At 45.3% G+C, this 18,313-nt stretch overlaps 1 protein-coding gene across 1 annotated transcript in view; it reads left to right on the plus strand.

Moving 5' to 3' along the window:
• MBTPS1 (membrane bound transcription factor peptidase, site 1) overlaps positions 1 to 18,313 on the plus strand; it is a gene marked incomplete at its 5' end in the record, with an annotated part of 218,955 nt that overhangs the window by 139,805 nt on the left and 60,837 nt on the right. Inside the window, 2 exons of the mRNA XM_086949849.1 lie at positions 3,343 to 3,515; positions 5,754 to 5,869. Of these exons, the coding sequence (XP_086805975.1) occupies positions 3,343 to 3,515; positions 5,754 to 5,869 (289 nt within the window). The remainder of the gene's footprint in view (positions 1 to 3,342; positions 3,516 to 5,753; positions 5,870 to 18,313) is intronic.

Below are 18,313 nucleotides of genomic sequence, written 5' to 3' on the forward strand. Positions count from 1 at the left end.
CACACATACTTTCACTAAGCACTACTGTGTAGACGTGCATTCCAAACAGCAGGCAGCTGTTGGTCAGGCTGTTCTAAAAACGCTTTTTCAGACTGCTGCAGCTGGCACGGGCGGCCGCCGATAATGGAGGGACTGCTATGTATTCTATGCACAGATATGAATTCAGCAGCCCACATGCCTCGAACTGCAAATGCTACTTACCAGTATGCATCTGTTCTTGGCATGTAGGGCTGCTGACATTCATATCGCCCACCCTCCTCCCCGGCGCCTGTAGCAGCTGCAGTATTTATTCATATATACACATATGCTCATAGCATGGTCATCACTCACATTCTTCACTCCATCTCTGCCAATGGCTAAAAACAATCTGGGGATGGAGGCGATGCCCATGCGCACTGTAGTCCAGGGGAGGAGCCACCTATCTCGTGATACTTCGAAGACTCTTCCAGGACAACAATGTGCAATCATCCGGACCCAACACTAGGTGGCGATCTATGCACAGATATGAATGTCAGCAGCCCTACATGCCAAGAACAGATGCATACTGGTAAGTAGCATTTGCAATACTGTGCTAACTTAAGTATTTTCGTAAGAGTTTTGTTTTGTGCGTAGTACCCTGTCCTCATAAAGAGTACAGGGCTGTTGTGATTTTAATAAATACACTGTTTATTTTCATAACACTTGTGTGGTGTCCTTTCACTTGGTGTTCAAGGGGTATATGTGTGGTATAACAGCTGGCTTAACACGCCCTCTCGAGTCTTTAGCCTTAGACTGCTCGTATCCACACTACTAGGATAGCTGGTCTATAAGGTTGACTTACAACCAATCATCAATAAGGGTTGCTGGACTGATACATAGTGTTCACTAGAATAGTGAGCACTGCATATCAGGCCACCTTCTCACACTCCGCTTGTAATTGTGCGAAGGTTTTAACCTCGCCACGTAGTAACATGTCCTCCACCTTGGAGATGCCAATTAGGTCCCATTTATCAAACCCCCTGGTATGCCATAATTTGCCCAGGATGTCCGAATCGTACAGTGGGGTCGCCTTCGTCAGTCTATCCTTCCATCCCTGCGCCTTAGTGATCGCCCTCCAAATATGGACTGCGGTTTCCGTTGGACCAGACATCCGCCTGTCGAGTGACCTCGAGTAGAGAGCCCTGTGATACCTCCCTCCGCCCAATAGCCATCGATCCATAGCATACTCCGGGTTGTCCACCGGACCGTATAAGCCATGGTTAATGGCCGCCAACTGGGAGGCCCAGTAATACCTCCGCACATCGGGTAATGCTATCCCCCCATCGTACCACGGTAGCGTGAGCTTCGTGATAGCGATCCTAGGGCGGCCATCCCAAAGCAGGGCGCGTTGTAGACTCTCGATCTCGCCGAAGTATCGAGCTGGAACCGGGTCTTGAGTATTTTGCAGGGCATAGATAAACCTGGGCAAGGACATCATTTTAAACAGCGCCGCGCGCCCAAGCAGGGAAAGCGGGAGTTTACGCCACCCCTCCACATCACGCCGAAGGCGGAGAAGAGGGGGAAGCAAGTTGTGTTCATAGCGCGCCTTGGGATTAGTGGAGATATAAATGCCCAGATACTTGAAGCCCTGGTTCGCCACCTGTATGCTTCAACCCCTCGAAAGGCGAGGCGTTCCCCCTTTCAGGACGTACAAGTATGACTTGGACCAGTTAATAACTAGGCCGGAGTACCGACCGAAATGTCTCAACACGTCACAAGCCACAATCAGGGATTTACAGGGGAAAGTGAGGTACAGCAGGATATCATCTGCGTACAGCGACACTCGGTCCTCGAAGTCGGGGGCCAATCTGATACCATGTAAGTCGGGGTGGCTGCGCAGCCAGGCCGCCAGCGGCTCAAGCACAAGTGCAAACAGGAGGGGTGACAAAGGGCAACCCTATCTGGTGCCCCTCTGAAGAACAAAGGGTGCGGAAACTCGGCCGTTGACAGCTACGTTAGCCAACGGTCCGGCATACAGAAGTTTGACCCACCCCACAAATTCCGGGCCAAAACAGAGCTTCTCCAACACTGCCCACAGGTAACTCCACTCGAGGGAGTCGAAAGCCATTGTGGCGTCCAACGACGCCAAGACAGCCAGCTCCTCGAGCGTATGGGCCCTGGCCAGGGCACCGTGGAGTCGACGCAAGTTAAGAGCAGTGTTGCGGTGTGCAATAAAGCCCGACTGGTCCGGATGCACTAAGTCACCGATGACGCCAATCAGACGGTTGGCGAGCATTTTGGCTAGAATCTTAGGCTCCGCGTTCAAAAGAGATGGGGCGATACGATCGGCACAAATCTCTTGGCTTCCCTTCCTTATGGATAACCACGATGGTGGCTAACCTCTGGTCGGGGGGAAGCATGCCAGCCTCACGCGCCTCAGCTGCTGCCACTTTTAACAGTTTGCAAACTCTCCCACGTTCCGGCAGGAAATGGATCAGAGATGCTCATTTTCCTATTTAGGTACCTCACTTAGGAAGTTCCTCACAGTTTTTCTACAATTTTAACAACATTTATTTGTTTTCTTAAAAATGTAAAAACGAAACTGTTTAAGACATTCAATTCTTGAATGTACTGTTTTATACTGACTCATCGATTATGTACATCTGATTTAATACCTCGAAAGTCCACGTGCAGTAATGCCTGTAGTCCCTCCTGCACAAACGGTATCTAACAGTCTTTTCTTCTCTACTAAATATTTTCATTAAAAACTTCATCACAAGCCGGATGAAGCTTTTTTAACTCCTACTTAATCCAAAATGTTCCTGTGGATTAATGGTACATTACACTCATGTGCAGTGCTATTTGTTCAGTACACTTTTTGCTACTCTCACTTCATCAGGAGCCTCGAAGTTAGATTTCTGAAAGGATCGTTCTGCAAAAAAAGTTAGTCAGTACTGAAGAGTCTACCTGGCTTGAGAACGTAGATCCGCTTAAGAATGGACAAAGCATTATGATTCAGTGTACCAATCAGGTTCCTATAGTGTAACAGTGGAGTGCAGATTCTTTAATGACAAACATTTATATTATTTCCTGTTGTGAGCACAGTTCTTTGTTGCTAGTAAACCTTTGATATTGATGCACTTTAGAAGAGCCTTTATGATGTAATCTATTTCTTTCTTTTGCGTCAAGTAAGACTGTTTAATAAATCAGTGTGATAAAGTTGCCATTCTGGTAATCTTGTTTTTGACGTTGTGTTTTAGTTTGAGCTGATGTAGTATGTTATGACTCCGGGAAACTAGTGTCCCAACTCAAAACATGTTTGACCTGGGTATTAGCAAATGGATTATGTTCTCTATCATTAATGGGTAATTTTCTCGCTTTCAGTCTAAAAATGGTGCAGAGCAGTTCTCAACCGTGAAGCTCCCTGTCAAAGTAAAGATCATTCCTACGCCTCCTCGAAGCAAGAGAGTCCTCTGGGATCAATACCATAATCTCCGCTACCCACCAGGCTACTTCCCAAGGGACAACCTCAGGATGAAGAATGACCCTTTGGACTGGTTCGTGTTTAAAATGTGTCTTGGTTTAGAATCTAGAACAGATTATGCTAATGTAGGGATTGCTTTTAGTTCTACAACCATAACAGAATATATTTGTATCTTGCACTTATGGAGCACTACGCCGTCTTGGAGACTTTGTGACACTATAGAAATGGCTTAGTAAAAATCGACCAGCTAATCTTGCACATAATGATTAGTAAGGGTCTAGCCAGGAGTTCTGAGTTTCCCTTAACGTGAACAGATTGATGTCTTTACAAATAGGACTCTTACCCAATTCAACAGCATTACAGTAAACAACAACAAACTTTGTTCCTAGTGGGAGTTTGTTTAAACTCATGAAAACACTTCAGTATTTTATTTTTGGGCACAAGGTGACTGGTGCCAGATTAGCAGTTTGGTAGCAGCGTTCGGTCCAGTAATATAGCCATTTATGGACTAAGAAGAGTCTGTTAAACTTGGTCTGTCCAAGCATGGGGAAGTCAGTCTAGTGAGGAGCACACAAATGTGATGTTAGGTCCTGTGTCAGCTTGCCAGACACAGTTGGGAGGAACTGCAGTCTATACTTTGAGTTTTCAGTAGGCTTTAGTGAATTGGGTTGCAATAGCCCACTCTAGATAATATGAAAGCACAGGCAATCCTCACTTTATACAAGATTAGAAAAAAAGTATAAAAACATTTTCATGACGCACCTATTGCTAATCAGATCTCATATATCATATTAAGACTGGAGTCACTGTTGCTTTTTACATGATTTATGAAATTCACTGGAGGGATGTGGGTCGACAAGCTTGCATTGCCAAACTTGGTGCTCCCATATCTTAGTGTGTGATGATTGCAGGAGGGTGTTGGCTTTCTTGCTGTTTAACTTAAGATGGTTGTGGCACAACCAGGTATCCGTAGTTCCTACGTAGTTTTGTATGCAGTCAATAGGACCAAGATATTTGCTGCCATTGAAACAATTTGTGAAGCTATCTGCTTACATAAAAGTGTAACCTAGTAACTCAGCAAAACAGCCCCAAGGAAGAACATGCAACGTAAACAACATAACTAACGGGTTTTAGCCCTCCAGAAAGTCAAATTATTGGTGGGTGAAGATAGTTTCGTCATCTTACAAACATGCCAGCCAGAGGTGTACCCCATATACTGAGAGACCTAGGGCCAGATGTAGGTAAATCTGATTTACAGACTCTAAAATACCGAATTATACGGATTCGGTATTTTAGATTCGGTAAATAAGATGTAGGTAATTATTCGGTAATTTTTACTTAATCGGAATGATTTGGTAATTACCGAATCTGTATTTACTGATTCGGTAATTGCCATTGATTCCTATGGGCCTTGAGGCCCATAGGAATCGATGTCAACTACCGAATCGGTAAATACCGATTCAGTAAAATTACCGAATTGTCAAGGGGGACAGGGTGTCACTTTGACACCCTGTTGCACCCCTGATTCTGGCTTGTGTGCCATGTGGCACACATACATGCCCTAAGGGCATGTATGTGTGCCACATGGCACAGGTGTACATCCACAGATGTGTATGTACACAGGAATTAGTTATTTACCACCAAATAGTATTTGGTGGTAAATAACGAATTCTTAAGGGCCTGTGGCACTGTTTTAAGTGCCACCTACATCTTGATTTACCGAATCGGTAAATTTACAGATTCTGTAAAATTTAGGCCCCCTACATGTCAAACACCAAATACCGGTCGGTAACTTAGTTGAAAGTTACCTTTAGTTGAAAGGTATTTTCCTATGTCTTCAAATAGGCTTGAGTACATTCTCTAGCGTACATACCTTTGAATTGTTGACTCAGCTTTGGAGCACGGACACCAAAAGAAGATTGAAATGAAGATGTGAAAAGTTGGGCATGTTAGTGAGGTGCTTGCTTCCAAATCATGATACGTTGGTATCAAGCTTGTGTTGTATAACACAATCATTTGATCAGTGCCAATCTCTTTTTTTGCTTCTACCTTCAGTCATTAGCCATTATGCTTGAAAGTTTTTGTTTTTTACACTTGCTAGGTCTATCCTGACTTGAATTTCTCTATGGAGACAAGTAGTTGGTTATTTGGTAGAGGTGTGTGGGGAAATGCTCAAACTTGCTAATGTATTTTAAAAGTAATATGTTGCTGTCAAGGTGTTGAGGGTTCTGTCCATCTTTGCATTGGGCCTGTGGTAAATGGAGAGAAACCTTTACACCCTAGTGACTGGGTATTGTTTTCTTTTCATTAGGAATGGAGACCACATCCACACCAACTTCCGTGACATGTACCAGCACTTGAGAAGCATGGGGTATTTTGTGGAGGTCCTAGGCTCCCCCATTACATGTTTTGATGCTAGTCAGTATGGTAAGCTGTCTGACTCAATATAACGTGGCCTTTTATAGTTCTGTTTAATGTCTTTGTTCTAAACAGCTGAGTACTAAACAAAGAACACCTTGTAGGTGAACATAGGCAACAAGGACAGGACATCCCATCAGGACACAACTGCGTCCAATACAATCTCATAGAGTGCATTAGAATAGGGTGTTCTTCAATGATACATTTTAAGCTTTCACTGGCATCTAGTATACTTTGTGGATGATACCTATGTTCAGCAAAAATAATATCTTGCCAAAGCCTTAAGAAAATACTTTTGCCTATCATAGTGATTTATAAGGTAAAGTCCATATTATAAGAGGTCAGACACTATGATTTAGATCCATATCATGCTTTTTTCCCTGTATCGAAGTTTGTACTATAGTGCAACCTTTTAGTAACAACGTCTCTACGTGCCCTGTACAAGCGTTTCTGTTAATGGATGCTTATAATTGCAGTTTGCTTGCCTTGTGAATTTCCCTAGGTGCCAGACTGGAACTGGAAATCTTTGCTGCAATAGCCCGGCATGCTGGGAAGTCATGCCATTGTCTTCAGTTGCTACTCATTTTACATCTGGATGTGACAACACATAGCTGCATGTAAAGGAGCCACCCCTTTGTACAGATGTAATCCCTCTGTTTCCAAACTGGAGTTAAGCAACTTCGGTTTTTGGCACTTTTTGACAACATTTTCAACGAAATATTTGAACAGTGTGCAAAGGCATGTCTTTTTCTAAGATGACTGGTTTTAAACCATGCTGCACCTGCCTGACGCAGGTGTTGGTTACAGACCTGTATGAAGTCTTCCATTGATATATCGACACGAAGCATTGTTCAAAGCTTTGCAATAAGTGCTTGCTGATGCATCCTAAGGCATTTTTTGAGCAACAGGCTCAATTCGATCATCGATAACCAGAAACACTGCTGCTCCTGCTCCAAATCACAAGGCCATTCCCTTACCAGCCCCTGTCATCCATCTTCAGGTAAATTCAGATGGAGAAGTCGAAGATGAATTACAAAAGTCCAAATGTGGTTTTTCATCCTCTGACAGTAGGGACTTTGGAGGCCCAAATTCAATGCTTGATTTGGATTTGGATCTGGCCCAGGAGTCGATGCACCCAGAGCTCTGCCGACCATCGTAAACTCTGCAGCAGGATGCAGTTTTCAAGGAGACCATGCGGCAAATGGTGAAGATGATTACGGACCCTTCTGTTGCGCCTATGGCCCCAAGATGCCTCCAGTTGAACTTCTGCTGGTGGGTCCCTTCCTGTGCAAAGTGACCCTGTTACACCTGAGTTTCCGGTGACAGCTGCACTTGACCACACTACTGGGTGCCCCATTGGTTGTTACCTTGTTGATGCTATCAGTGGCGCAGACACAAGCTCCTTGCTCTGGCTTTGTTGCTGGTTCCCGAGCTTTGATCTTCCAATGGAGGTGGCAGATGCTGTTGTGGCTTCTTGCGTTCTGTACTGAAATGCGTCTTTTTGTATAGTTACCCCCAGGTTTTGGAGTGATGCTATTGGTTTTTCGACTGCGAGCGTGCACTGTGGCTTACTCACCAGACCTCGTTGCCTGTGCCTTTACCCTTAAACTGGAATGTGGAATTGCCTTTTACCCAATTGTCTAAGCTAATTTACCTGCAAGCCCCTATTAAATAGTACCTCGAGCATATAAGTTAAAGGGTCCCGCAGGGATTGCAGCACTGGTTGTACCACCCTGAGTGTGATATGAGTAAAATTAGACTCCTAGCCCACCATTTGCAGGCTGGAAGAGCTGTTTAAAATGCTCTGCCAAATTTTCCATTTTAATTAATGGTAAAGCCAGACTTCACCCCTGGTATCTGTGTAAGTCACCCCTGTGGCAAGCCTATTGAGTTCTAAGGCAGGGTGCGACATATCTGTTGGAAGCTGCCACTTTGTGATGTACCACTAAGTGGATATATCCTGTACAGAGTCCAGTGATTCCCCTAGAAGTGAACAGGGCTCAATGTAAACCCAAAGTGCTCTTTGTGTGGTATTGTGGTCGAGCAGCCTTAGGCCTAACACAGAGGAGTGTAAGACATTTGTTGTGCACACACTGACTAAAAAGGAGATCCACACCAATTTGATAAAAATAAGCTTCTTTTCAGATTAATTTTAAGACTAGGATGTACGTTAAAAGGTAAGTACGTTTTTCAGGAAAAATACTGTTCGAGGAACATGAGCTGCAGAATTCATACTTTTGCATAGATTGCAATCTGGTGTTGGGCTCGGATGATTGCAGTTTGTTGTTGTCTTGGAATAAGTCTTTGTAGTCATGAGATAGGTGACTCCTCCCTTGGACGATAGTGCGCAAGGGCATCGACTCCATCTTCAGATTGTTTTTTCTGCCATTGGGTTCGGATGTAACGTGCAAAACATCACAAATCGGCGGTATAGTTTTGTTCATGTGCTTCGCACTAATTCAACAATCCCCGGTTCCGGTCGTCAAAGCGGGCCGCTGGGCCTATCGACACCACTCAGGTCTATGGCTAATGGAAAGGACTCAATTTAAAAAATGCCCCCACTGTGGAGCTAAATTTCCACACAGCGACCATTACAAGGTCTGCAACCTTTGTCTCTCGCCAGTACACGAGGAAAAAGATTGCAAGGTCTGTGCCGCCTTTCGATCCAAGAAAACTATCCGTGATCGCCCGGCTCAACAACATGTCATGGCGCAACGATCTGCACCGGTGCCAGAATACATCTTCGATGAAGGCCCGACGTTTCAGAGGCAGAGGATTCAGAGGGGCTCGACATCGTATCAGAAGCTGACTCCGATGACTCCGATGATCATATCACTCCAGGTCAACGAGTAAGTCCAACTGCCCCTGGCCCTACCCCACCCGAAAAAAGAAGGCTCTGGTCAAAACTTTGCCAGAAGGCCTTAGTCGAGACCGAAACAAAACTTCTGAAGCCCCGCCTCCAGACCCGGCTCCGAAGACAAAGGAAAAGCCATCCGGCAGCTTGGGACCGAGCAAGCCGCATATCTGTGCCCAAAAAACACCATTGGTTTCCGAAATCGGGAATAAATCCTACTCCCATTACCCTAAAAAAGGCCTCCGCATCGAGCTCTTCGGCACCGAAACACCACAAGGCAGCGGATCCGAATAAACCCCAAAAACCTTTGGATCCCAAAAAGATTACCGACTACACATCGAAGCCGAAGGAGCAAAAAAGACCTTCTAAGACTCTAGACCACAAATCAAAACAAGAGTTCGGAACTGAAAAAATCGGCACCATAAGGAGACGCGAACCTGGAAGAACTTTTTCAACCAGATCCTATTGATCCCAAATAAAAGACATTGCATGTGGACCCTAAAACGGGGCATATTGTCATTCTCTCAACAAACAAGAGGACATTTGACACCTCACACTCTCCTGAGGTGCTTGTGAAGAAAAGAGACTTTGCAACTTCACCCTTACAACCCTCTTCTCCTGTTCTTCCTACTAAACCTTTATCTCCTGAAAAGTCTCCCATACACTCTCCTAGACTCTCCACACTCACCCCCACCACAGGATGATGATGATGACCTAGGAAACGGGGGTGGACATATTGACCCTCCAGATGACCTTGATGATGGCACTACTATAACACACGGCACATGGGCAAATTACAATGTTCCTGCAGATCCTCCAGACCTTCCTGATCCAGAGGCATACCCAACACGTCCAGCTCCCCCAGATGACAACATAGAGTTTAGTCAGCTTATTAATAGGGCTGCTCAATATCATAATGTTCAAATACATTCAGACCCCATGGAGGAAGACTTCCTGGTAGATACTTTTGCCCAGTCACAAATGACAATACAAACATTGCCCATGCTCAAAAGTTTCATTAAACACGCACCAGACATCTTCATAGATCCTATCCGGACTAGAATTCTCAATCCCCACATTGATGATGAATATAAACCCGCCCCAAATTATCCCACCTACATTAAAGGACAACACCCTCTAGATTCTTTGGTACTGTCCAATGCAAGGAAACGTGCCAATTCTCACACCTCCGGTGATGCTCCACCTCCAGACAAGGAGTCTAAACTGCTAGACTGTTCAGGCAAACGAGTTGCCTCCCAAGCAGCTAATCACTGGAGGATAGCTAATGCACAAGCACTGCTTGCTAGGTATGATAGTGCTCACTACGATGAGCTTGAGAACCTAATTCAGCATTTGCCTGACCAATACAAGGCCAAAGCCCATGATCTGGTTCAGGAAGGCAAATTAATTACAAATGCATCCATTAAATGTGCCCTCGATGTAGCAGACACCGCATCTAGATCTGTCAACACCATTGACTTACTACGCAGACATGCATGGTTGTGCATTTCTAGTTTTAAACAAGAAGTGCAAACTACCATCTTGAATCAGCCGTTCGACCAAGAACACCTGTTTGGCCCAGCTGTAGACACAGATTTAGAAAAAATAAAAAAGGACACAGACACTGCAAAATCTATGGGAGGATTGCAGTCTCCATCAACACGAGGTTCCTTTCGTCGCTCCTTTTATAGGGGCGCATCCAAAAACAGCAGCACACACTGCTTCCTCCTCCTATAAAAGCCCCACACAAACATCTCCCAACAGGGGATATTTCAGAGGTGGGTACAGGGGAAATTATAACAAAGAGAGAGGCCGAGGTAGCAACAATCGTTCCTCCCCCACTACCAAACAATGACTTCCCTCCGCTCCCTACAGACCATTCCACTCCGGTCGGAGGAAGACTCTCACAGTTCCTTCCTGTCTGGAACTCCATCACTACAGACAAGTGGATGAGACAAATTATCCAGTATGGTTACTGCCTGGAACTTACCGCAACTCCCCCAAACATACCGCCCAAACAGCATCCCATGTCCACGGAACATCTAACTCTCCTAAAAGAAGAAGTTCTCTTACTGCTTCAAAAGCATGCAATAGAACCAGTTCCCCTACAGCATCAAGGGACAGGGGTTTACTCCCTGTACTTTCTAATCCCCAAAAAGGACTCTCAGACCAATACTGGACCTCAGACCTCTCAATTTCTACATACGGTTAGATCACTTTCACATGATCACGCTTCAACAAATCCTTCCACTACTTCAACAAGGTGACTTCCTTGCCACTTTAGATCCCAAGGACGCCTACTTCCAAGTTCCCATACACCCTTCTCACAGGAAATATCTAAGGTTCACAGTGGACAGCCAACACTATCAATTCAATGTTCTCCCATTCGGAGTAACCACAGCACCCAGAGTCTTCACAAAGTGTCTTGCAGTAGTACCCGCACACTTGTGCAGACAACAGATCCATGTGTTTCCATACATGGACGACTGACTCATAAAAGCCAAGTCACACAACCAGTGTGTTCACCACAGTTACATAACAATTCAGCTGCTCCACGACCTGGGCTTCACAATAAACCTCACCAAGTCCGATCTACAGCCCTCCTACCTACATCGGTATCTAGGGGCCACAATAGACTCTTCCAAAGCTCTTGCAGTTCCTTACATGGAAAGTAGCATTCCTTGTAGCAATCACCTCTCTCAGGGAGTAAGTGAGATCCAGGCTTTAACCATACAAGAACCATTCTTACAAATGCATCGTAACAAGGTGGTTCTCTGAACAAATCCAAACTTCCTTCCCAAAGTAATCTCTGGCTTTCATCTTAATCCATCTGTAGAGTTACCTGTTTTTTTCCCCAAAACCAGATTCCGTGGCAGAGAGAGCTCTTCACACACTTGATGTTAAAAGACCTATACTTTATTACATTGACAGAACTAAACTTTTTAGAAAGACAAACCACCTGTTTGTAGCTTTCTCTCCACCTCATAAAGAAAACACCATTTCCAAAGCTGGAATTGCCAAGTGAATAGTCAAATGCATTCAAATATGCTACCAAAAGGCAAAACGCACTTTACCAATTCCCCCTAGAGCGCACTCAACACACAAACTAGGGGCTTCCATGGCATTCTTGGGGAAAATTCCCTTAGATGACATTTGTAAGGCAGCAACATGGGCTACGCCATACACCTTCAGCGAACACTATTGTGTAGACATGCAGGCAAAACATCAGTCTTCTGTAGGCCAGACTGTTCTTAAAATACTTTTTCAGACCACTGCAACATATACAGGTGACCACCGCTAAGGGTGAGCACTGCTGTACAGTCTATGCAAAAGTATGAATTCTGGCGCTCATATACCTCGAACGGAAAATGCGCCTTACCAGTATGCACCTGTTCTTGGCATGTAGAGCTGCAGAATATCATACGCCCACCCCCTCCCCGGAACCTGCATCTGTTTCAGTATTATCTTTCTTAGATACACTCACATGGACATCTTTTCTGTTTCTACCAAACTCCATTATTTCCCATCATGGTGAAAAAAAAATCTGAAGATGGAGTCTATGCCCTTTGCGCACTATAGTTCAAGGGAGGAGTCACCTATCTCGTGACTACAAAGACTTCTTCCAAGACAACAACAAACTGCAATCATCCGAGCCCAACACCAGATGGCGATCTATGCAAAAGTATGATATTTTTCAGCTCTACATGCCAAGAACAGATGCATACTGGTAAGTAGCATTTTCCTTTCTCTTTAAAAAGTTGACAGTGCAATTTTTCAGTTCTGCCAGGTTAACCTATGGGAGGAAACTAGAATGTGGTTTTGCAGGTTAGTATATGACTTACAAATCTAGTCTTCGTGGTTTCAAGTGAACACCAGGCAAGGTTCAAATCAGTGCCAAGACTGCACCACCAGCGAGACTTGGGTGGCCGGGTGCAGAGGTCCAATTCAGAGTCGGGCACCCAATGGTAGTCCATGGAGACTGGGGGTGATTGCAGTTGCGCTGCTCACAAGTGAGTAAAGCTGTGTCCGGGGTCAATCTCCTGGAGTTAATGTAAGTACAGGGGGAGCAAAAAGGTAGCACCAAACTTACACACCCGACGGCCGGGTGCAGAGTGACAACACTGCGTCGGGCATCCAATCCAACTCAATGGGGGAGGTTGGTTTTGAAGAAAGGCTGCAGGCTCAGGTCAGGAGGCTGGATGAAGAACAGCCGCAGCTGACCATGTAAGTTCATATGCTAGGGACAATGTTGCTCAAGCTCTTAAGGCCCTGGGGCTTCCGTGCAGGGGTGTCCTTTGGTATCTCTTTAAGGGGGAGTCTTTGGATTGAGGCTGCAGGTGTCGAGGTGGAGTCCAGCTGGGGTCAGCCCAGGGTGGGCTCTGGCTCAAAATCGCTGGGGAACCTTCATAGGACCAGTGGGCCACTTTGACTCGGGCCGTGGGCATTGGGTGCAGAGGTGGGTCTGGTGGTGGTTTCGCGGTTCCTCAGGGCAGAGTTTCGTTTTTTGTAGAATTGGTTTCTTCTAGATAGGTCAGCTGTCCACAGAAGTTTTAGATTGTTTGTTGAAGGCAGGCAGTCCTCTCAGGGTTTTGGAGTTTGCTGGGTCTGCAGGACAAGTCGACTTTTGTTGCTAAGGCGAAAGGCAGTAGACAGGCTGGCAGGGCTCTGGAGCGCTGTCCCACTGGGAAGCATCCCCTGGTTGCACTGCCGGACTCCCAAGAGGAGTTTGATCAAGTATAAGTCACAATGGTGATGAGGTTTATGTTGTATTTAATTGTGATTCAACGTAAGGAAATTGTAAGCACATTGAAGTTCCTTCGGAATATCACATAGTCCTGAAGATAAATAAATCATAATTCTTCTAGACCCCAATGCATTTTGGGCGAATCCTTTGTCAGGAGAAATTACACCTGTAAATAATGAAGTGGAAAGCACAAAGGTAAGCAAAATATCCTGAGTGATGAATTAAGGCACATGTAGAAACTGTGGGGAGTGTGAAATCTTTCTGGGAAAAAGGCCAGGTGATAGGTGAATTGCAAGCGTAGAACAATTGAACCCCTGATAAGAAAAACTAAGAGTAGAACGTGTGTAGATAGTGTAAAGTCTCGTTAATGGATTGACACCGAAAAAGTGATCGGAAAATGCAGTGGTTGAAAATCATGAACTCTATGACAAATATCCCCATTGACTGTTGAGAGTGAAAGCGGCTGGAGACATATACAAAGATTGTTCAACAGTAATCAATGCCAAGTAGTAAAAGTATCAAATGGAGTACTTCTGGGTGAGACGCAAGACGCCAAGATAATCCCACATGTGCATAAACTTACCTCCACGATCAGAACTGTTGTGTGCCGTGTGTAAAGGATACAATAAAAGATTCCTGCTGAAACAGATTGCTGATGCGAAGCAATGGAAATAGACAACAACCTGGAAGTGCACGGCGTAGAAAACGGGTTACAAACGCGCGAAAAACTCTCCGTACCCCCCCCAAAAGAGTGATAAATAAAATTTAAATAAATGAATGACCTACAGTGCCGTGGGTACAACCAAATGAAATAAGGTGACAAATAATAAAAAGTCAAAATTCGAGCTATCGAGTAAAAACAGGTGACATTTTGAAATGGTTACCCAGAGGCCATTAGGAAACATAGTAAAGGGGAAAGGAAGATTAGCGAAGAGGTAGACCCAAAGGAATCTCGGCCTGGTGGTGGCCATGGTGGAAGAGAAGGAGTGAAAACAGGACCGACAAATGAATGTGGGAGTGTAGCAGGGCTGACACAGAATCGGTCGCTAGTCCCTCTTTCCTGCTCTGGCGGCTATTCAGCGTTCGGGCTTCTTAGGTCGTCAGGAATTTGATTTCAGAGTCTGGGGGTACCACCTAAATACGATATTTAGGGTTTGCAGGGGAGTGGCGGGTAGGGACCAAGGAGTTCCTTACCTGGGGTGTCTACACCCTCTATTATGCCTCCCTCCTGTACGAGGGGCGGCATAGCCCTAGCCCTGATTTGAAATGTCCCACCATCCTCAGGAAGGTGGACACTGAAAAATGTGCTTTACTTCATCTCCGGCACCTCTTTTCTCACTAAGTTTTCCAGCTGGTTCTCCTGCCAAAAGTGGGGGTTTGGCCTGAGAACTGCATTACAAAGGCATCAAGGCCATTGAAGCCTCCCTCTCGAGCACTGTGCTCATCCTGGGGGAGGAGGCGTGACACCTTTGCCCAGGAAGGCCTTGGTTTCTGGTCTCAGAGAGCAGGGGCTCTCGGCACAGGAGTTCAGAAGCAGGTCTGGTGGTGGCAGGCTGCCTAAAGCAATCAGAAACCTTTAATCAAGAGAAAGGTACCCCATAAAAAACATGATTTAAGGTCTGGGACAAGGGGGGACTAATCAAAGCAATATATGGTACTTAACAGTCCCACACAACCTCTTACTTCATATGAAGCTACTGATTGCTCCAAAGCCAGTCCGAGACCACACCATGGTTGGTAGTTTTTCATGACGCACCTCTGAGTACATATTTCAATAAATCCAACAGTTGCATCGGTGTGGCTTTATTAAGAGGAGTTGTTTGGTACCAAACACTCCTGGGTTCAGTGAAGCCATCATGGTGCTTTGGAGCTCGACTTGTTTAGTTTACAGCTCATGTACTCTATGGCTTCCCTGGCACTTACAATATTAAGAATAGACTTCAATATTGTAGGGGTAAATCTGCTCATGCAGATATGTCCACACCTGAGATATAGTGCACCCTACTATAGGGCTTGTAATTCCAGCTAGAGGTTTGACCTACCGATACCTTAGGCAATGCTGCTGTAACATGGCACTTTTGTCTATACCAAGGCATGCTGGCTGCAGTGGCAGTTTGCATGGTCGAGGTGAGGGGTCCCTATGGGGACCATCTTCAGTCCCAATGCCTAGGTACCAGGGGTGCAATCTACTAGGGACTTACTGGGGGCTGAAGTTGCCAATCGTGGTACAGTTTTACGGAAGGAGCAATGACACAGGGGACCTGGTTGGCACCGACCCTGTGTACTTTCAATTACAACCACATCATTTTCCCGGCAAAAAGTGGAGGGGCTAACCATGTCAAATGAGGCACTTTCTCACAATTTCCAGTGGGCAGCAGATGTAATATTACTGTCACTTTTACCGTAGAAAATCTTGGTTACCCCTCAGTGGTGCCAACTCTGGAACCGTGCAACCAAAGGGGGCCATCTAAGGTATCAAACAACTTGTTAAATTAAGCCTGACTTGATTCTCAGGTCGCAATTAAAAAACTGTGCAACTTTAGTAAAATTGCCACTTTGTTGCTGTTTTATTGCCCCTGTGCCAATACTGGTTGCACACGGGGTCCTGTCTCCAAGACCTTTTTTTGTCCTCCTGTGGAGGTCCTAACTACTCCCAGGAAAGGAGTCAAAAGGGGCCTTTCAAGGGCCAATGGTTAACACTTGGGAGAGGGGCGGCTTCATTGTTCAGGCAGACAAGTTGGCACTAGGTTCAGGAAACTAGTTGCCATACTGGTTTTCATGGGGTGTGTAGCCTTCTTGGTAGGGACAAGTCTAGGTTGGGCTAGGGAAACTCAGGTGCCACACTTTTCAAGAAGTGGTCATTAGGTGGTAGAGAACCCGGTATCTCATTGGCTACCAACCTCATAGCATAATTTGGGCACCCCTGGTACCCAGAACTCCAATCTCAACTGGACGAAAGATGTGGAACCGACAAAGAGAGGCTGCACCGGCATGGGCAACACCTGCTGAACCTGGAGGCTAGCAAAGCAGAGGCACTGGGTCCTGCTTGAGAAAACGTCGTCTCCAGAGCCCAGCCAAAGCCAAAATACTCTAAGGATCAGTGAGCAGGCCTCCTTATCACAGCACAGAGACAAAACATATGAGAAGCCTGCTGGGTTAAGTTGGTAGCCCTGAATTTTCAACCCAACACCATGCCGCACCTGGGACCAGGACCAGGGCCCGACGCACAACGTTGCAAACACGTTTTCTAAATCTGGGAGTGTTTTTAAGGTACTGCTGGGACCTCCGAAGGATGAATTATCGACCGAGGAAGAATTGGCCCTATACGGAGATACTGGGTGACTGGTATTCCAGTCACGACTGGACTTCTCCCGGCACCGATATGACTTTGAGGGATGTAGAGTTGGTCAACTAAAGTGACTGCTTTCACCTAGCCCAAACTTTTTGGTGAAATAGCCACATTTGTCACCAAACTTTTTAAGGATCCCAAGAACGGGCTCAACAACCGCTCCTGGAGAGAATACCAGAACAAACTCCTGTATATCATGGGCCAGCTGACATAAATCCTGGATGCGGGTGAAGAGGCCACAGAAACTGGCACGAGGGGGGCGCATGATAGGCAGCCTTTACATCCCAGCCTCCCAAAAGTTTCACAATAGAAGGTCATTATAATGGTAAGATCAAAGAAAGTTGAGTCTTCTTTTCAAAGAAAGGGGCCAGCAGAGCTCCCAGCAGCAGGGGAATCTTCTTTGGTGCATCCAAGACCCCAGGAGGAACCTCAAACAAGGAGTATGCTTTCATTCCAACCAAAGAGTGTGGGTGAGAGGGGGGGCTAGGAAGGTTCTTACTCAAAACGAGGGAGGTTACGGAGGTTGCATGGGTGCTACAAAAAACCAAAGGTTGGCAAATGGCGCTCTACACAACTTCATGACTCAGGAGAGGACCCATTCACTTTCTTTCTCAGAGGAAGATTTGCGTCTTCGACGAAGAGGTGAATTCAATAAATTAAATAAAGATCAAAGGAGAAATTAAATAAAGAACAAAGGAGCAATACTTTCAACCATCTTATACCCGAACAGGTTTCCAAGCAATATTTTCCTGGTCAAAAAGAAGGAAAAAGGGGTTCAACCACTAACAAATTAAAGAGAGTTCAAGGATTGGCTGGTACAGGGCCCTTCAAAGGGGAAGGCATGCGTCTTCTCAGAGACATTCTACTACCAAATGATTGGATGGTCATGCTGGATATGAAGGATTCATAACTTACAATCCACATCTCTGTAACTCACAGGAGACTCCTCCAGTTTATTGGAAGACCTTAGGTGTAGAAGTTTACAGCGCTCCCTTTGTCGATCCTCCACCGAGGGAATACTAGTATTAGTAACCAAACCTGGATGCAACGTCTTGGGTGCTGCGTTAGGTAGGAGTATATTTAAGATACCTTTACAGTAATACAGTATATTGATAGATGTGTACTCTGCATGTGTTTGCGATTATTTGTTCAAGAGGAGCTTCTGATGTTCTCTTATTCATGAACAGGAATGGACCAGAAACAGGAATATTAACCCCTTTACTGCTAAGGCTATTTTACTTCTTTTATGTAATTTCCATTGAAATCAATGGAAAGTCCATGACGAGTTACCCTTGTCATTAGCGGCGAAGAGGTTAAAGGATTTAAGCTTCCAGAGTGGACAAAAAATGTTTCTCATTGTGGATTGTCTTAAGTGGAATACGGGAGCTCTAACTGAAGACACTGTTTTTTCTAGTTGACAGGACTCATGGGAAATGTGGTCCTATACGTCAACAATACTGTTGATGTTATTGATCAAACTAGGCTGCTAAGAAATAAAGTGAAGGA

Source organism: Lissotriton vulgaris, unplaced genomic scaffold (genome assembly GCF_964263255.1).
Source record: "Lissotriton vulgaris unplaced genomic scaffold, aLisVul1.2 SCAFFOLD_912, whole genome shotgun sequence".
NCBI lineage: Eukaryota > Metazoa > Chordata > Amphibia > Caudata > Salamandridae > Lissotriton > Lissotriton vulgaris.